Genomic DNA, 21,477 nt, shown 5'->3' with positions numbered 1-21,477 from the left:
CTTTTGGTATCTGTTTCTCCAGCTGTTATTTGTATTGCATGTCATGTCAAACTTATTAATGCAGATAAAATTTCCTTTAGTACTGTTACATTACCTGTTGCTGTCCGTCAACATCTAATTTTCAGAGTGTTCCTGATAACATAAGAGATTTTATTTTTTAAATCCATTAAGAAGGCTATGTCTGTTATTTCTCCTTCTAGTATACATAAAAGTCTTTTAAAACTTCTCTTTTTTTCAGATGAATTTTTAAATGAACATCATCATTCTGATACTGATAATGGTTCTTCTGGTTCAGAGGTTTCTGTCTCAGAGGTTGATGCTGATAAATCTTTGTATTTGTTCAAGATGGAATTTATTCGTTCTTTACTTAAAGAAGTGTTATTTGCATTAGAAATAGAGGATACTGGTCCTCTTGATACTAAATGTAAACGTTTAAATAAGGTTTTTAAATCTCCTGTAGTTATTCCAGAAGTGTTTTATCTCCCTGATGCTATTTCTGAAGTAATTTCCAGGGAATGGAATAATTTGGGTAATTTATTTACTCCTTCTAGACGTTTAAGCAAATTATATCCTGTGCCATCTGACAGATTAGAGTTTGTTGGGACAAAAATCCCTAAGGTTATGGGGCTGTCTCTACTCCTGCTAATGTACTACTATTCCTATGGCAGATAGTACTTCATTTAAGGATCCTTTAGATAGGAAAATTGAATCCTTTCTAAGAAAAGCTTACTTATGTTCAGGTAATCTTCTTAGACCTGCTATATTTTTAGCGGATGTTGCTGCAGCTTCAACTTTTTGGTTAGATGCTTTAGCGCAACAAGTAACAGATCATAATTTTATAGCATTATTATTATTCTATAACATGCTAATAATTTTATTGGTGATACCATCTTTTGATATCATTAGAGTTGATGTCAGGTATATGTCTCTAGCTATTTTAGCTAGAAAAGCTTTATGGATTAAACTTGGAATGCTGACATGTCTTCTAAGTCAACTTTGCTTTCCCTTTCTTTCCAGGGTAAATAATCATTTCGTTCCTTTCCTCACAACAAGGAACAAAACCCTGATCCTTCATCTTCAGGAGCGGTATCAGTTTGGAAACTATTTCCAGTTTGGAATATATCCAAGCCTTATAGAATCCTATAGCCAGCTCTTAAGTACCTATGAAGGTGCGGCCCTTATTCCAGCTCAGCTGGTATGGGGCAGATTACGTTTTCTTCAAAGAAATTTGGATCAATTCCGTTCTTAATCTCTGGTTTCAGAAACATTGTTTCAGGAAGGTACAGAATTGGCTTCAAGTTAAGGCCTCCTGCTAAGAGATTCTTTTCTTTCCCGTGTCCCAATTGACACAGCAAGGCTCAGCATTTCTGAAATGTGTTTCAGATCTAGAGTTGGCTGGAGTATTTATGCCAGTTCCAGTTCTGGAACAGGGGCTGGGGTTTTATTTTATCTCTTCATTGTACCAAAGAAGGTCAATTCCTTCAGACCAGTTATGGATCTATCATTATTGAATCGTTATGTTAGGATACCAACATTCAAGATGGTTACTGTAGGTCTATCCTGCCTTTTGTTTAACAAGGGCATTATATGTCTATAATAGATTTACAGAATGTGTATCTGCATATTCCGATTCATCCAGATCACTTTTAGTGTCTGAGATTCTCTTTTTAGACAAGCATTACCAGTTTTGTGGCTCTACTATTTGGTCTAGCCTCAGTTCCAAGAACTTTTTTCAAAGGTTCTCGGTGCCCTTCTTTCTGTAATCAGAGAATAGGGTTTTGGTATTTCCTTATTTGGACGATATCTTGGTACTTGCTCAGTCTTCTCATTTTCGAAGAATCTCATACGAATCGACTTGTGTTGTTTCTTCAAGTTCATGGTTGGAGGATCAATTTACCAATCAGTTTATTGATTCCTCAGACAAGGGTAACCTTTTTAGGTTTCTAGATAAATTCAGTGTCTATGACTCTGTCCTTGTCAGACAAGAGAAGTTTAACATTGATATCAGCTTGTCAAAACCTTCAGTCACAATCATTCCCTTTGGTAGCCTTATGCATGGAAATGTTGGATCTTAGGACTGCCGCATCAGATGCGATCTCCTTTGCTCGTTTTCACATGCGACCTCTTCAGCTCTGTATGCTGAACCAATGGTGCAGGGATTACTCAAAGATAACTCAATTAATATCTTTAAACCGATTTTACGACACTCTCTGACATGGTGGACAGATCACCATCGTTTAGTTCAGGGGGCTTCTTTGTTCTTCCGACCTGGACTATAATCTCAACAGATACGAGTCTTACAGGTTGGGGAGCTGTGTGGGGGTATCTGACGGCACAAGGGGTTTGGGAATCTCAGGAGGTGAGATTTCCGATCAATATTTTGGAACCCCGTGCAATTTTCAGAGCTCTTCAGTCTTGGCCTCTTCTGAAGAGAGAGTTGTTCATTGTTTTCAGATAAGACATTGTCACAGCTGTGGCATACATCAATCATCAAGGAGGGACTCACAGTCCTCTGGCTATGAAAGAAGTATCTCGAATTTTGGTTTGGGCGGAATCCAGCTCCTGTCTAATCTCTGCGGTTTATATCCCAGGTATGGACAATTGGAAAGCGGATTATCTCAGTCGCCAAACGTTGCATCCGGGCGAATGGTCTCTTCACCCAGACGTATTTCTTCAGATTGTTCAAATGTGGGAACTTCCAGAAATAGTTCTGATGGCTTCTCATCTAAACAAGAAACTTCCCAGGTATCTGTCCAGATCCCGGGATCCTCAGGCGGAGGCAGTGGATGCATTTTCACTTCCTTGGAAGTATCATCCTGCCTATATCTTTCCGCCTCTAGTTCTTCTTCCAAGAGTAATCTCCAAGATTCTGAAGGAATGCTCGTTTGTTCTGCTGGTAGCTCCGGCATGGCCTCACAGGTTTTGGTATGCGGATCTTGTCCGGATGGCCTCTTGCCAACCGTGGACTCTTCCGTTAAGACCAGACCTTTTGTCTCAAGGTCCTTTTTTCCATCAGGATCTGAAATCCTTAAATTTAAAGGTATGGAGATTGAACGCTTGATTCTTGGTCAAAGAGGTTTCTCTGACTCTGTGATTAATACTATGTTACAGGCTCGTACATCTATATCCAGAGAGATATATTATAGAGTCTGGAAGACTTATATTTCTTGGTGTCTTTCTCATCATTTTTCTTGGCATTCTTTTAGAATACCGAGAATTTTACAATTTCTTCAGGATGGTTTGGATAAGGGTTTGTCCGCAAGTTCTTTGAAAGGACAAATCTCTGCTCTTTCTGTTCTTTTTCACAGTAAGATTGCTATTCTTCCTGATATTCATTGTTTTGTACAAGCTTTGGTTCGTATAAAACCTGTCATTAAGTCAATTTCTCCTCCTTGGAGTTTGAATTTGGTTCTGGGAGCTCTTCAAGCTCCTCCGTTTGAACCTATGCATTCATTGGACATTAAATTACTTTCTTGGAAAGTTTTGTTCCTTTTGGCCATCTCTTCTGCTAGAAGAGTTTCTGAATTATCTGCTCTTTCGTGTGAGTCTCCTTTTCTGATTTTTCATCAGGATAAGGCGGTGTTGCGAACTTCTTTTGAATTTTTACCTAAAGTTGTGAATTCCAACAACATTAGTAGAGAAATTGTGGTTCCTTCATTATGTCCTAATCCTAAGAATTCTAAGGAGAAAATCGTTGCATTCTTTGGATGTTGTTAGAGCTTTGAAATATTATGTTGAAGCTACGAAATCTTTCTGTAAGACTTCTAGTCTATTTGTTATCTTTTCCGGTTCTAGGAAAGGCCAGAAAGCTTCTGCCATTTCTTTGGCATCTTGGTTGAAATCTTTAATTCATCTTGCCTATGTTGAGTCGGGTAAAATTCCGCCTCAGAGAATTACAGCTCATTCTACTAGGTCAGTATCTACTTCCTGGGCGTTTAGGAATGAAGCTTCGGTTGACCAGATCTGCAAAGCAGCAACTTGGTCCTCTTTGCATACTTTTACTAAATTCTACCATTTTGATGTATTTTCTTCTTCTGAAGCAATTTTTGGTAGAAAAGTTCTTCAGGCAGCGGTTTCAGTTTGAATCTTCTGCTTAGGTTTTTCATTAAACTTTATTTTGGGTGTGGATTATTTTCAGCAGGAATTGGCTGTCTTTATTTTATCCCTCCCTCTCTAGTGACTCTTGTGTGGAAAGATCCACATCTTGGGTAGTCATTATCCCATACGTCACTAGCTCATGGACTCTTGTTAATTACATGAAAGAAAACATAATTTATGTAAGAACTTACCTGATAAATTCATTTCTTTCATATTAACAAGAGTCCATGAGGCCCACCCTTTTTTTGGGGTGGTTATGATTTTTTTGTATAAAGCACAATTATTCCAATTCCTTATTTTATATGCTTCGCACTTTTTTTCTTATCACCCCACTTCTTGGCTATTCGTTAAACTGATTTGTGGGTGTGGTGAGGGGTGTATTTATAGGCATTTTAAGGTTTGGGAAACTTTGCCCCTCCTGGTAGGATGTATATCCCATACGTCACTAGCTCATGGACTCTTGTTAATATGAAAGAAATGAATTTATCAGGTAAGTTCTTACATAAATTATGTTATATATATAAATATATATATATATATATATATATATATATATATATATATATATATATATATATATATATATATATATATATATATATATATATATATATATTTATTAATGTGAGACACCTGAATTGAACATACTAGCTCTGAGTAATTAATCAAGTTTTCTTTTTCATGCTATGGGAGACATCCCTGTTAAAACATTTTTTTGTATTTGCACTTGTTTGAAATGTATTCTTTACATGTCGTGTAAGCTTTTAATAGACGGTGGCAAATCATTTTTCTAATAGTATGATTATAATTTCTTGCAGGGCCATCTATTTTGCAGCTTACTCAAGCTGCAAGGAAAGACTTAACAATGTATTGCCAGCAGATTCCACGCAAGTGCACATGATTTCTGCTGGAGCAGCAGGTAAATATCTATCTACTCGTCTGATTCCAGACAATTGGGAATTGCTGTGGGCCAGATTGAGAGCTTTGCTAACTTTATTTTTCTAATTTAGTTTGACATCTCTTTTTTTTGTTCTTCTATTGAATTAAGGATCAATTTTCTTTCTCATTCTGCATCTACAATACATAGGGCAGATTGCTCTCTGTCATCACTGCAAGCCTGTATAAGATAACTTTACAAATAGAGCATATGTCAGCTTTCTGCTTTTTTTTTTTTTTTTTAAATCTGTAAATATAAATAATGTATCCAAAATCATTCCATAACCCTCCCTTAAATATTAGGAGTGTATATGAATTCATTGAAAAATAAAATTGAATCACTACATATTTTTATTTAATATCCATCATATTTTCTTTGACAAATGTATTTATTTTGTAGAGATTTAAAATCTGATGATGCTTTGTTAAAAAAATAATTCTAACAATATAAACTTATTTGGGGGCAGTAAATACAATTTTAGAGTTAATAGGGAAATGTTAATACAGTATATACCTTTTTGGTTTATTCTTCCCGGACAAACTATAAATAGCCATAAACATCTAAAAGCAGTAAAACTGTAAATACAGATTGGAAATCCACATCACATGTAATATATGGTGGTAAACACACTGGGCTAAATGTTTTTGGAGGGAATCATTATTAATTTGCAGTTATCCATCGTTCAATCATAATTCAAGTTAGAGGGAACCATCTATATTGAAATCTATTTTCTCAGATATACTTAACTTTGGATTGCAGTAATAATAAAACTTGGCAAACGTTCAATCATTTCAAGCCCTGAAGATAAGTTTTTTGTTCTGTTGTCAAGATTGTTGTATTTATAATGATTTGTTATGCTCCTAATGGAAATATAATATTATGATTAAAAACATTATTCGCCACTCCTCATAAATAGTTATTTAGGGATTTTCCCTTGGTATCCCATAAATAAATCTATTTAAATTAAACGTGAAGTCATTAATCCAAGGTTATATTGATTTTTGCATTTTAAATGTAGTCATTACTTTTGACTGAAACGATAATTGGGTTATTTGTATGTTGTGCTTGTGCATAATATGTACTTGTGAGATAATTAGCATGATCCAGTTTGTTTATTAATTGCAATTTTTAACAGATTGAATTTAATTATTTGAAGTATTTTAATGTGGTTATGGTTTAGTTTATGAAGGTTCAACCACTAGTAGTGTCAGTTACTCGTGTCATTAGGACATTTTAAAGTTTTAAAATGTAGTTTATTTTTCTAATGCTGTTATTTACTGGTTTGTGCATTTACAGGAATACCCACATTTAAGAAATATCTTTATAATCCAAAAAGTTATTTTAATTGTTAAAGTGATTTTACATAAAGAATATGATGTGTGAAAAATCTTATTTCTCCAACATAGGTGTGTCCGGTCCACGGCGTCATCCTTACTTGTGGGATATTCTCCTCCCCAACAGGAAATGGCAAAGAGCCCAGCAAAGCTGGTCACATGATCCCTCCTAGGCTCCGCCTACCCCAGTCATTCTCTTTGCCGTTGTACAGGCAACATCTCCACGGAGATGGCTTAGAGTTTTTTAGTGTTTAACTGTAGTTTTTATTATTCAATCAAGAGTTTGTTATTTTGAAATAGTGCTGGTATGTACTATTTACTCAGAAACAGAAAAGAGATGAAGATTTCTGTTTGTATGAGGAAAATGATTTTAGCAACCGTAACTAAAATCCATGGCTGTTCCACACAGGACTGTTGAGAGCAATTAACTTCAGTTGGGGGAACAGTATGCAGTCTCTTGCTGCTTGAGGTATGACACATTCTAACAAGACGATGTAATGCTGGAAGCTGTCATTTTCCCTATGGGATCCGGTAAGCCATGCTTATTACGATCGTAAATAAGGGCTTCACAAGGGCTTATTAAGACTGTAGACTTTTCTGGGCTAAATCGATTCATTATTAACACATATTTAGCCTTGAGGAATCATTTTATCTGGGTATTTTGATATAAGAATATCGGCAGGCACTGTATTAGACACCTTATTCCTTAGGGGCTTTCCCAAAGCATAAGCAGAGCCTCATTTTCGCGCCGGTGTGGCGCACTTGTTTTTGAGAGGCATGGCATGCAGTCGCATGTGTGAGGAGCTCTGATACTTAGAAAAGACTTTCTGAAGGCGTCATTTGGTATCGTATTCCCCTTTGGGCTTGGTTGGGTCTCAGCAAAGCAGATACCAGGGACTGTAAAGGGGTTAAGGTTTAAAACGGCTCCGGTTCCGTTATTTTAAGGGTTAAAGCTTCCAAATTTGGTGTGCAATACTTTTAAGGCTTTAAGACACTGTGGTGAAAATTTGGTGAATTTTGCACAATTCCTTCATGTTTTTTCGCAATTGCAGTAATAAAGTGTGTTCAGTTTAAAATTTAAAGTGACAGTAACGGTTTTATTTTAAAACGTTTTTTGTACTTTGTTATCAAGTTTATGCCTGTTTAACATGTCTGAACTACCAGATAGACTGTGTTCTGAATGTGGGGAAGCCAGAATTCCTATTCATTTAAATAAATGTGATTTATGTGATAATGACAATGATGCCCAAGATGATTCCTCAAGTGAGGGGAGTAAGCATGGTACTGCATCATTCCCTCCTTCGTCTACACGAGTCTTGCCCACTCAGGAGGCCCCTAGTACATCTAGCGCGCCAATACTCCTTACTATGCAACAATTAACGGCTGTAATGGATAATTCTGTCAAAAACATTTTAGCCCAAATGAACACTTGTCAGCGTAAGCGCGGCTGCTCTGTTTTAGATACTGAAGAGCATGGCAACGCTGATACCAATATCTCTGAAGGGCCCCTAACCCAGTCTGATGGGGCCAGGGAGGTTTTGTCTGAGGGAGAAATTACTGATTCAGGGAACATTTCTCAACAGGCTGAACCTGATGTGATTGCATTTAAATTTAAGTTGGAACATCTCCGCATTCTGCTTAGGGAGGTATTATCCACTCTGGATGATTGTGACAAGTTGGTCATCCCAGAGAAACTATGTAAAATGGACAAGTTCCTAGAGGTGCCGGGGCTCCCAGAAGCTTTTCCTATACCCAAGCGGGTGGCGGACATTGTTAATAAAGAATGGGAAAGGCCCGGTATTCCTTTCGTCCCTCCCCCCATATTTAAAAAATTGTTTCCTTTGGTCGACCCCAGAAAGGACTTATGGCAGACAGTCCCCAAGGTCGAGGGAGCGGTTTCCACTTTAAACAAACGCACCACTATACCCATAGAGGATAGTTGTGTTTTCAAAGATCCTATGGATAAAAAATTAGAAGGTTTGCTTAAAAAGATGTTTGTTCAGCAGGGTTACCTTCTACAACCGATTGCATGCATTGTCCCTGTCGCTACAGCCGCATGTTTCTGGTTCGATGAGCTGATAAAGGCGGTCGATAGTGATTCTCCTCCTTATGAGGAGATTATGGACAGAATCAATGCTCTCAAATTGGCTAATTCTTTCACCCTAGACGCCACTTTGCAATTGGCTAGGTTAGCGGCTAAGAATTCTGGGTTTGCTATTGTGGCGCGCAGAGCGCTTTGGTTGAAATCTTGGTCGGCTGATGCGTCTTCCAAGAACAAGCTACTTAACATTCCTTTCAAGGGGAAAACGCTGTTTGGCCCTGACTTGAAAGAGATTATCTCTGATATCACTGGGGGTAAGGGCCACGCCCTTCCTCAGGATCGGCCTTTCAAGGCAAAAAATAAACCTAATTTTCGTCCCTTTCGTAGAAACGGACCAGCCCGAGGTGCTACGTCCTCTAAGCAAGAGGGTAATACTTCTCAAGCCAAGCCAGCTTGGAGACCAATGCAAGGCTGGAACAAGGGAAAGCAGGCCAAGAAACCTGCCACTGCTACCAAGACTGCATGAAATGTTGGCCCCCGATCCGGGACCGGATCTGGTGGGGGGCAGACTCTCTCTCTTCGCTCAGACTTGGGCAAGAGATGTTCTGGATCCTTGGGCGCTAGAAATAGTCTCCCAAGGTTATCTTCTGGAATTCAAGGGACTTCCCCCAAGGGGGAGGTTCCACAGGTCTCAGTTGTCTTCAGACCACATAAAAAGACAGGCATTCTTACATTGTGTAGAAGACCTGTTAAAAATGGGAGTGATTCATCCTGTTCCATTAAGAGAACAAGGGATGGGGTTCTACTCCAATCTGTTCATAGTTCCCAAAAAAGAGGGAACGTTCAGACCAATCTTAGATCTCAAGATCTTAAACAAGTTTCTCAAGGTTCCATCGTTCAAGATGGAAACCATTCGAACTATTCTTCCTTCCATCCAGGAAGGTCAATTCATGACCACGGTGGATTTAAAGGATGCGTATCTACATATTCCTATCCACAAGGAACATCATCGGTTCCTAAGGTTCGCATTCCTGGACAAGCATTACCAGTTCGTGGCGCTTCCTTTCGGATTAGCCACTGCTCCAAGGATTTTCACAAAGGTACTAGGGTCCCTTCTAGCTGTGCTAAGACCAAGGGGCATTGCTGTAGTACCTTACTTGGACGACATTCTGATTCAAGCGTCGTCCCTTCCTCAAGCAAAGGCTCACACGGACATCGTCCTGGCCTTTCTCAGATCTCACGGATGGAAAGTGAACGTGGAAAAGAGTTCTCTATCTCCGTCAACAAGGGTTCCCTTCTTGGGAACAATAATAGACTCCTTAGAAATGAGGATATTTCTGACAGAGGCCAGAAAAACAAAGCTTCTAGACTCTTGTCGGATACTTCATTCCGTTCCTCTTCCTTCCATAGCTCAGTGCATGGAAGTGATCGGGTTGATGGTAGCGGCTATGGACATAGTTCCTTTTGCGCGCATTCATCTAAGACCATTACAACTGTGCATGCTCAGTCAGTGGAATGGGGATTATACAGACTTGTCTCCGAAGATACAAGTAAATCAGAGGACCAGAGACTCACTCCGTTGGTGGCTGTCCCTGGACAACCTGTCACAAGGGATGACATTCCGCAGACCAGAGTGGGTCATTGTCACGACCGACGCCAGTCTGATGGGCTGGGGCGCGGTCTGGGGATCCCTGAAAGCTCAGGGTCTTTGGTCTCGGGAAGAATCTCTTCTACCGATAAATATTCTGGAACTGAGAGCGATATTCAATGCTCTCAAGGCTTGGCCTCAGCTAGCGAGGGCCAAGTTCATACGGTTTCAATCAGACAACATGACAACTGTTGCGTACATCAACCATCAGGGGGGAACAAGGAGTTCCCTAGCGATGGAAGAAGTGACCAAAATCATTCTATGGGCGGAGTCTCACTCCTGCCACCTGTCCGCTATCCACATCCCAGGAGTGGAAAATTGGGAAGCGGATTTTCTGAGTCGTCAGACATTGCATCCGGGGGAGTGGGAACTCCATCCGGAAATCTTTGCCCAAGTCACTCAGCTGTGGGGCATTCCAGACATGGATCTGATGGCCTCTCGTCAGAACTTCAAAGTTCCTTGCTACGGGTCCAGATCCAGGGATCCCAAGGCGGCTCTAGTGGATGCACTAGTAGCACCTTGGACCTTCAAACTAGCTTATGTGTTCCCGCCGTTCCCTCTCATCCCCAGGCTGGTAGCCAGGATCAATCAGGAGAGGGCGTCGGTGATCTTGATAGCTCCTGCGTGGCCACGCAGGACTTGGTATGCAGATCTGGTGAATATGTCATCGGCTCCACCTTGGAAGCTACCTTTGAGACGAGACCTTCTTGTTCAGGGTCCGTTCGAACATCCGAACCTGGTTTCACTCCAGCTGATTGCTTGGAGATTGAACGCTTGATCTTATCGAAGCGAGGGTTCTCAGATTCTGTTATCGATACTCTTGTTCAGGCCAGAAAGCCTGTAACTAGAAAGATTTACCACAAAATTTGGAAAAAATATATCTGTTGGTGTGAATCTAAAGGATTCCCTTGGGACAAGGTTAAGATTCCTAAGATTCTATCCTTCCTTCAAGAAGGATTGGAAAAAGGATTATCTGCAAGTTCCCTGAAGGGACAGATTTCTGCCTTGTCTGTGTTACTTCACAAAAAGCTGGCAGCTGTGCCAGATGTTCAAGCCTTTGTTCAGGCTCTGGTTAGAATTAAGCCTGTTTACAAACCTTTGACTCCTCCTTGGAGTCTCAATTTAGTTCTTTCAGTTCTTCAGGGGGTTCCGTTTGAACCCTTACATTCCGTTGATATTAAGTTATTATCTTGGAAAGTTTTGTTTTTAGTTGCAATTTCTTCTGCTAGAAGAGTTTCAGAATTATCTGCTCTGCAGTGTTCTCCTCCTTATCTGGTGTTCCATGCAGATAAGGTGGTTTTACGTACTAAACCTGGTTTTCTTCCAAAAGTTGTTTCTAACAAAAACATTAACCAGGAGATTATCGTACCTTCTCTGTGTCCGAAACCAGTTTCAAAGAAGGAACGTTTGTTGCACAATTTAGATGTTGTTCGCGCTCTAAAATTCTATTTAGATGCTACAAAGGATTTTAGACAAACATCTTCCTTGTTTGTTGTTTATTCTGGTAAAAGGAGAGGTCAAAAAGCAACTTCTACCTCTCTCTCTTTTTGGATTAAAAGCATCATCAGATTGGCTTACGAGACTGCCGGACGGCAGCCTCCCGAAAGAATCACAGCTCATTCCACTAGGGCTGTGGCTTCCACATGGGCCTTCAAGAACGAGGCTTCTGTTGATCAGATATGTAGGGCAGCGACTTGGTCTTCACTGCACACTTTTACCAAATTTTACAAGTTTGATACTTTTGCTTCTTCTGAGGCTATTTTTGGGAGAAAGGTTTTGCAAGCCGTGGTGCCTTCCATTTAGGTGACCTGATTTGCTCCCTCCCTTCATCCGTGTCCTAAAGCTTTGGTATTGGTTCCCACAAGTAAGGATGACGCCGTGGACCGGACACACCTATGTTGGAGAAAACAGAATTTATGTTTACCTGATAAATTACTTTCTCCAACGGTGTGTCCGGTCCACGGCCCGCCCTGGTTTTTTTAATCAGGTCTGATAATTTATTTTCTTTAACTACAGTCACCACGGTACCATATGGTTTCTCCTATGCAAATATTCCTCCTTAACGTCGGTCGAATGACTGGGGTAGGCGGAGCCTAGGAGGGATCATGTGACCAGCTTTGCTGGGCTCTTTGCCATTTCCTGTTGGGGAGGAGAATATCCCACAAGTAAGGATGACGCCGTGGACCGGACACACCGTTGGAGAAAGTAATTTATCAGGTAAACATAAATTCTGTTTTTTTAATAATGTTTTTTCTTCTAAACGTCTAATTTAGATCTTAATGATGTTAAGTTAAAGTGGTTGTTATGTCTTTAATGTGGAGAGTAACTATGTTAAGTGTTTTGTTTGTTGTACCGTCTCACCAACGTATTCATGATCAAGTCCACTTATATTATTTAAACAAATTTGATTTATGCTCAACCTTGTCCTATATATGTCCTGACCATTTTAGTATTTAAATGTAAAGCTGCAGTTCTTCTCCAGGCTGAAGCATTGAGTATTTCACACACATAAGTCAATAATGCACCCTTCATGGCCCTCTGTGCTGCAAAGGTCTGGCTACACCTTGGCTGCTATATAGACTGCCTAGAACCCATTAACTTTGTTTTAGGCCCCTAACATAAAAATCACGTTTAATGTCATTCTGGGAAAATGGTCCGTGTGTGTTATGCCTTGGTTTTCTCAGTCCAGAAGCTTTACTGAGCAGCATTTTTTGTCAGGTTCATTTCCTGGATTCCAGGGGAGATTGAACTGACTGTTATTTTGTGAATAATTTAATTTTTCATTTGCGTGATTATATAATAAGCCATGATTTACTGCTTCGCTTCTAAGATCTTTGGATATTCTTTGACAACACTTATTGTACCATTTGAATTGCATATAGATCCATGAATAAAGTCCATGAGTTATGCTCACATTCCAATTTCTAAATCCAGGAACCTACAAAAACTCGCAATTGGTTTTATGGCATCAAACATGACGTTGCTTATCACTAATGACATTAATGAACATGTATGTCTTTTCAAGCTGTTATACTATTCTAAGTATAGTACCCTGATTGCATGGTGTTCCTAATGCAGATTTGTGTAGAAAACAGCTCAACACTCACCAGCCCTGACCATTTAACAGCAATAATACTAAAACCGTGTTTAGTATCAAAGTTCTAAGGCATGAACAAAAATGAATAAATGTGAATTCTGGGTATCCAAGATCATGTAACTGTCCGTGGCCGGCAGTGTAATCAGTTATGACTTGCATATAAAAAATAGAGCTTTGACATTCCTTCCATTTGGGATTTTTGAGCAAACGCATAATTCCAAGCCTCTCACTGCTTTAGTGTGTGGGTGCTCTCTTGCCAATTGTAAGCATATAGCCCAATTTGTTTACCACCACAAATAGTTTGGTAGACTGTTATTTGTCTTTAAAAATATATAGAAAATGTATGGTTCAGAAGATGAATGCAGAAAGCACATAATTAGCCATATTTCTAAACATTGCTAAGATATAAGTAAACCTAGCACCACACCTTTACTTAAAGATTAAATAAATAACTGATGGGAATATAGTGTTTGCCCTCTTATTTGGAGTGAGTCATTGTTTATTGCAGTTGTGCACCTATGTGAAGAGTTTTGTGCCCCTTGACTGTCCAACACACCAAAATAAAGTAATTAACTCATTGGATACAAGTAACATTATTCTATCACCAGTGCCTAATATGTGCAGGAACTGTACAGGAAAATGTAGGAAATGATGCTTTGAATTACCACTCCTCTGCCACACAGAGCTACTTAAAGGGACATGAAACCCAACATTTTTCTTTCATGATTCAGACAGAGCATACAATTTTCAACAGCTTTCCTATTTCTATTATCAGTTTTGCTTCATTTTCTTGGTATCCTTTATTGAAGGCAATTTGCAAAAATCAGCATCACAATAATGAATATTTTATTTTAAAAAGGTGACTAAAATACGTTTCGGACCATCATTTCCTTAATCATGTATACAATAGTCAGATGTAGCTATGTTTAAATACCTTGTACCTCCACCCATCACAGTATCTTAAAGTGACAGTTCAGAATTTATTTAAAAAAATACAGATACCATAGGGGATTCTAGTCTCTAATTGGATTATACATTATGCCTCTCTCTGTGCTCTGTCCCCTCCCAGTCTGATAAAGGGCACATGCTCATTAATCTGAAACCTAAGTTGGCTTATTGTATGACCAGATAAATCAAAATGTTGGGCAACTGGAGATTTTTCATTATGATTTCTATTGTTGGATTTATGTTCCGTGATGCGATCACGGACCCTCCTAGTAGTCTCCCCCACATATAATAAACCACATATATCCTTTATTGAAGGAGCAGCAATGCACCGATGTGAGCTAGCTGTACACCTCGGTAAGCCAATGATGATAAGAGGTGTATATGTGCATCCACCAATCAGCAGCTAGCTCCCAGCTCTTGAGCTTCCTCAGTATGCTTTTCAACAAATGATAACCTGAGAACAAAGTGAATTTGATAATAAAACTATAATGGAAAGTTGTTTAAAATTGTATGCTCTATCTGAATCATGTGTTTCATGTCCAATTTAATACAGGCAGCACTAACCAGTATGCTCCTGTATGTTTGTTATCATAGGGGATACTAGTTCTGTGCAGATTCTCAGGAGCACTTTATAACTCTAAAACAAATTGCAGGGGGAGTTTTTTTTATTTTTAATTAAAATTAATTGCAGCAATTTATCTTTAGGTGGTCATACTAGTTTCTATAGAATCCAGGAGTCCAGCATTCATTGAATCCTGACTTAAATCAATCACATTTGACATTTAAAGCAGGTCTGAGATAAATGAGTCTGCTTGTTTCCTCAGGTGGATCTAGATCAACAAACAAGGATAGATGATACTCCTATGCGAACTGGACATAGCCAAAACTATTTCCAGATGGTTTTAAATGTCCTATAAAGCAGTATGGCTCTGTCTGAAGTTTCTTTCTTTCTTTTTTTTTAAATTGGAGGTGAAAATAAAAGCAAATTGTTGATTGCAATTACAGGTATACCCCGCTCATACAGCGGGTTAGGGACCGGACCCCCGCTGTAAAGTGAAAACCGCCTTAAAGTGAAACAAGGCAGTTTTAGCTTTCTTTTCACTTGCCAGTGTGTTTAAAAACTTAAAAACATGTTTTAACTAACTTATATTAGGTGTACAATAGAGCTAAGTTTAGTTTAACACTCGCACAGCACAGTATTCAATAAATACTGTACCTGCAAAATAGTGACAATCACTGTAGTTCAATTTGCCAGAGTATAGCACTGAGACACAGATTGCACTGTAATGATGTAAACAGAGTGAACTAAGCATAACAAAATGGTGCCAGTCACTTTTCTTGCAATCTCACGAAGATTACAGCACTGTTTTAAAATCCTTGGAGGTTGAACTTCAGCTCCACAAAGCGCTGTATTAGCGAAGCGCTGTAAAGTGAAGCGCTGTAAAGTGAGGTATACCTGTAATTATAATGCTGTGGTTTTAATGAATTTCAATCTTGGTTTTTTTTGTTTTTGTTTTTTAACATTACTGTCTTATTAAGAAGCTGACATAGTTACACATTCTGAAGTACAGCTTCATAAACTTATTGTGATTGTTTAGAATTTTAAGCCCATTTATCAGGCTATGAAAAAGCATTGGAAACAATAATGTGCTGAACTGAAATATAAGGCAAGGTGATTTGCACTCCTTAACAGTCTATAAGCTTGAAATTGGTAAAGCTCTCAGTTAGTTTTTTGTCCCCCTTATTAAAGGGATGTTCCAGTAAAAATTTAAATGCACATAGATGTATTACGTCTTTGAATAGATACATATTTGCATTGAACATGTATTGGCAAAATAGTAAAAGGTATCACTGTTTTAGTGTTAAGTTTTTTCTCTGCACGTGTATTACTGTTTTAGTGTTAAGATTTTTCTCAGCACGTGCGAAGTATAGCTAGATATTCTCAGTGCACCATCATTTTAAATACTGCAGCTGCTCAGAGCACCAGTGGGGATTGTATCATGTCAGCAGTTAACAAATTGAGTCATTACCAGATGGTACAAGCACCTTAGGCTCTCTGAGCAAGTTCTGTGTTTAAAATGCTGGTGCACGGTGCATACTTAAATACACTATTGAAACAGCTATAGCTTTTATTAGATGCATTTTTGCTAATACATTTATATTAAAAAAAATGCTTCTATTCAAAACAGAAAAACATCCATGTGGTTTCCAATTTTGGATGGCATGTTTGTCTTTAACTATAATGATCTCAGATTATTTCAGACTTTTGAAAAAATTCTTCCCGATTTTCCGGCATTATTCCTTGAGACCTATAGTTTGCTTTCTTTCCTCTCTTTGGACCAATCAGAAAAATAATACTCAAATATTTTCTGTCATATATGTAAAAAATAGACTTGCGCACATAAACATGCTTAAAATGGTGCGAATGAAAATATAACTATTTAGATTGATTTACTAAAAAAATAAGACTGTAATGCAAGCATTGGAAAATATTGGAGTACATTGTTCCTTTTTAAACTTCTAAAACAATTTAGCTAATTATGGGTGACACTGATGACCATGACACCCTGTTAGTAAATAAGTATACTATAGGGCCATGGCTTCATTCTAATCAAGCCATCACATTTCTACAATGGTTATATTTACACATTGTCCTTTTGAATCTCCAAATAAATATGTTTGTATCTCACAAGAATCCTCTGGTATGAATATCAGATCTAAGCAACAAGTTTTTTTTTTATTGCCCATGCCATCAATTGACTAGCTTACATAACAACCCACCACTTCATATGGTGTTACATCAAAGTTGTATGAGAGGAAATACAATGTATAAATTCATTCATTGTACTTCTTTTTCCAACTCTAGTCCTCAGGGCCTAGCATTTTAAAATTGCCTTGGATGAGAACAGGTTAGATAACCATATTTACTGAGCTGCTTATTGTATTTAACCTGTGTTGTATTTCAGACATCCTGACAATCTATGCCATTTGAAGCTTTACCTATACAAACCTGTTGTGTTTGTGATATGCTTGGTCTGTTTTGCATGGATCTTTCTAAGGGCAATATTCTTTCTTGCCTTTCTTCAAAAAGGTCCAAGTTTATCTTGCATGAATTGAAGCCAACAGTAAGGGGTATGGTAATGGAAAGTGGGGGAAACCTGGAGACTTGTGTGAGAAGGCAAAATAATCTAAACCACCAGTTCAGAATATATTGCATCACTTTGACTATGATCACATTGATTTACCATAGGTAATCTCATCTGTGGGCTAGTTTTGCCTTTTGCTATATTTTGTCTAATCCTTGGCAAAGACCTATTACTTAAATGACAACAAGGAACAATGATATGCAAAAAAATTTTTCTTAAGTATTACGTAAGATAAGTTTTTTTTTAACATTTCTTATTGATTGTCATTGGTTTCTTTATCTTTAGTCTGCATAAACTAGAGTTTTTTTAAATTTAGTCCATAATGTCACATGATTCTTTGATTTGTAAGTTTATTAATAATGAGCTGTGTACAGACTTTGATACTACTTCATGTATTGTGACTTTAGCATTTGGAAGAAAGCCATAAAATAAGAGATCCAAGAATTGTTTCCTGCAAGTTGCTATGTTCACGTTACAGAAAGTAGTATTCTGTTTACATTCAAACATCTTTATGAACAGTGGTTCTTCAGTGCCCACAGGCAAGAGCATAATGGGCTCTTGGGCTAAACTACTGGTTTACAAAGACTAGAGATAAATATCCTATGTTTTAGAACATGAACTTCTTTCCTTACTTTTGGGTAAGTAGTTCCCCACAAGTTAGTGGCCTGAAAGAATGAAGTTGTCAGTCATCCTGTAGACATAAGACATGGCCCGGCATAACCAGTTTTAGTATATATAGCATCTCTAAATGCTTTGTCTTCTTGTCATTTATAACATACTGGCAAAAGGTCCATGAACTTGCTTTTTATCCAGAGCTTATGGAGCAAGTACTAGTGATGTCACCAGCTTCACATTTATCTGGGCAAAAGTTTTTGTATCATGTCAACCCCTGCAACAATGATTAACATGAGGAAAAGATGCAGGGGGGACATGGAAATTATGGATTTTACTATCAGTCCAGGTAGTCATGCTCTGCCCTCCCTGCTGTCTCATATTTGATCAGTGGTGTTTAGAGACTTGTTCTTACATACATTCTGAAAACTTTTTATTTTCTTGGAATCTTTTTTTAGATTCATGTGAAATTGATCCAGCAGTTTTATAGATAAACAAAACAGCATGTAAAAAGAACAACCTTTAGGAAACTTAGATTAGAAGACCTGGTCCTGGTCTCCAGTCTTTTGTCCATTTACGGCACATTAGATTAACCCATTTGCACATATTGCATTTAAATATACATTCCCCCCCCCCCCTTTTTTTTTTCTTTGGGGCTCTAACACAATTTATTTTTTATTCCAGTAGACTTTTCAAAACAGTTTGCAGCAATACCCAAATGATGGCAAAAGCAGCCATACAGAATGCAAAAATAGTGACGTCTATATAATACATCAAAGACTTCACCTTTATTGTCAATTTACCTCCCAAAACATTTTTTGTTTTTTTAATTAAATAAAGTACATTGGTCATTTTAAATTAGAGGCTAACATGTCAGTTTGCACAATCTTACAATCTCTGCAGAAATACAATTAATAATACAATTCTTAAAAATAAAAATATGAAATACAGTTCAAAATAGTGACAGGGGTGGGAACATGCATACAATTTCAAACTTTAATTTTAAAAAGAGAGAAAAAGCACACATGAAATCCTTCTGCATAATTCATCTTCTATACATGTTCACAATCTTTTTACCTGTTTTTACCCTAACACAATTTTCCCATTTATTTAAATACCTAGAAATGTATATTTTCACAGTAAAACAAATCTCTATAAAGCCTTGACAACAAAAACTGAGAAAAATAAAAATATGACCAGCAATGATGGCAGGTTTCAATCATCCTATGGTAATCACTTTAATCAAAGCTAGCAGGACATAACATCACGTATGGGGTGACCTACTGTTTCAAACAATGGACTTTTAGGTAAAGAAGTGATAAGGGCTTCTTTAGAGTTGCCAGAACCCCAAAATATGATCAATTCTGTGATTTATTTGTTAATATTTTTTTTTGACAGTAACCTAGTGACTAGACTTAGAACCTCTAATTTAAAGGGACATAATACTCATATGCTAAATCACTTGAAACTGATGCTGTATAACTGTAAAAAGCTGACAGCATCTCTATGTAAAAAAAGGAAGATATTTTACCTCACAACTTCCTCAGCTCAGCAGAGTAAGTTCTAGGTAAAAAGTTATATTCAGCTGCTGCCCAGCTGCAGGTTAAAAAAAAAATGAAGAAATGAACAGCAGCCAATCAGCATCAACAGTGCTGAGGTCATGAACTTGTTTAATGTGATCTCATGAGTTAACTCTTATGAGATTTCATTGTAAACTTCCTTAAACTGAATAGGGAAATAACATGAGAGTTCACAAGGCTCAATCTCTTAGCTGTCTCGGGACAGGCATACTGATTTGCTGCTTAGAAGTCCTTTACAATGAGATGTGGCTAATGAGGAACTTTCTTTTTTACATAGAGACGTTCAGGTGTTTTTTTCTAGTCAGCTTTTTACAGCTATGCTGCATCACTTTTAAGTGTTTCAACATTTGGGTATTATGGCCCTTTAAGGTGTCTGTGGCTGCGCCTGAAAGGCAAATTCCCAACCATGATTTTGTTCCATATGCTTCTTTGAAGTTGTTATCCCATAAAGTAAGTCAATTGGATAGACATTTTATAGGGGAAATCTAGGTTCTAAAAAAGCTGTGCATTCCATTATCATGAGCCTCTCTGTTGCCTGGTTTGTAAATATGATCACCATGACAAAAGTTATCACCTGCAAATTATGCAGGTATGCGGGCAAAAGAGGGAATTATCTTTCAAATGAGGGTCTCCTTGACACATAAGCAATTCAGAAAAGAGTTCCATAATAGTCCTGTTACTCATCCATATAAAGTCTCCCTAGTGTCCATTGAGACAGGTGATCTGGTGATAACCTTTCTGCCACTAGAAAACAAATAAAAATGTTGTGTAAAAAAATAACATGCCTTTTTATTTTACACACAGCAAAGAAAGCAGAGGTGGTCAGCAGCCAGCAGTTCATAAATAAATGTGTGCCCTTCATTTAAAGAATGTTGTTTTTTGTTTGATTTTATACCTAGTATCATTTGTTCATGTTAACCTTGGATCCAAGCCATTCCACAAGAATTTTCCTCTTAAAAGGCATACAGCTCTTTTTAATCTTGGTACTTCCCTGTTCGCCATTCTTCGTTTGCTTTGAGATACAAAGAACATAATTGTGTAGGGAAGAGAAGAGTATACATAGAGGAAGAAAGATGCTCTATTTGGTCTTTTGGCATTAGTATGTTTCTACTGCTCTAAATTAGTCTGACTAATTACCCAATAGTAATGATTTTTAGTTCATGAGCTACCACTCTAAAGTTGAAGAGCAATTTATAGATGAGTAAAAAAAACAAAAAAAACTGTTAACTGGCTATTTGATTTTTTTATATTTATAATACATTAGTTCCTTATCATTGTTCCATTTATTAACATGAAGGACTAAAATGAAAACTTAGTTATATATATATCAACTAATCAATCAGTTTTTTTATTGTCTTTGCAGATTTTGTCAGATTCAGGATAATGTCAATAATAAACCCATTTCAAATCAAAAAAGCAAACTTTACTCACCTAGTAGCACTCGCAAACAAAGTATGTTCTTTTTGTACGGTTCTGGACACTAATTCAAAACCTGACAGACCCTTTTTTAGGTAGTTATAAGGCTCCTTCTCTTCCTGCTACCAACATTTTTTTTTATAGCGGTATCAAATGGGAGTCAAGACTGGTGAGTGCTTCTTGAGGCCATACGTCAATATATGGGATCTTTGGTAAGTATGATTTAATTTCCATTTGTCTTGGTTCACCCTAGAAACACTCGCCAACAAATATCCAAAAGAAAACTGAGATGCAAGAGAGATGCTTCCCAGTGACTTAAAGCTTCTAGGAACAGGGGCAAATGCCATAGGGCACTTGTACTGTCTGTCCCCAATACTGTTAAATAGGAGATTTGGCCTTTTAAAGCACTGGAACTTTGGTAAAACTGCTATGCAATATTTCAGGTATAAGAAGACCTGCTGTTAAGTGCCCACTCATTTTTGTAGCAGTGTAAATGTGCACAACAATGATGTCATCAAGTGCAGAAACACACAATTTGATACCGTGTAGCACAAGAATAAAACAAAACATGCAGTAGCATTGATGCCCACAGCAGATCTGACCTGACCATTGTACAGTCA

The 21,477-nt window shown here is 37.8% G+C and overlaps 1 protein-coding gene across 1 annotated transcript in view; it reads left to right on the top strand.

The window, feature by feature from the left end:
- SLC25A36 (solute carrier family 25 member 36) overlaps positions 1 to 21,477 on the top strand; it is a 275,775-nt gene that overhangs the window by 171,589 nt on the left and 82,709 nt on the right. Inside the window, exon 4 of the mRNA XM_053709978.1 lies at positions 4,917 to 5,017. Within this exon, the coding sequence (XP_053565953.1) occupies positions 4,917 to 5,017 (101 nt within the window). The remainder of the gene's footprint in view (positions 1 to 4,916; positions 5,018 to 21,477) is intronic.

Source organism: Bombina bombina, chromosome 4 (assembly GCF_027579735.1).
Source record: "Bombina bombina isolate aBomBom1 chromosome 4, aBomBom1.pri, whole genome shotgun sequence".
Classification (NCBI taxonomy): Eukaryota; Metazoa; Chordata; class Amphibia; order Anura; family Bombinatoridae; genus Bombina; species Bombina bombina.
This window is presented reverse-complemented; position numbering and strand designations above follow the sequence as displayed.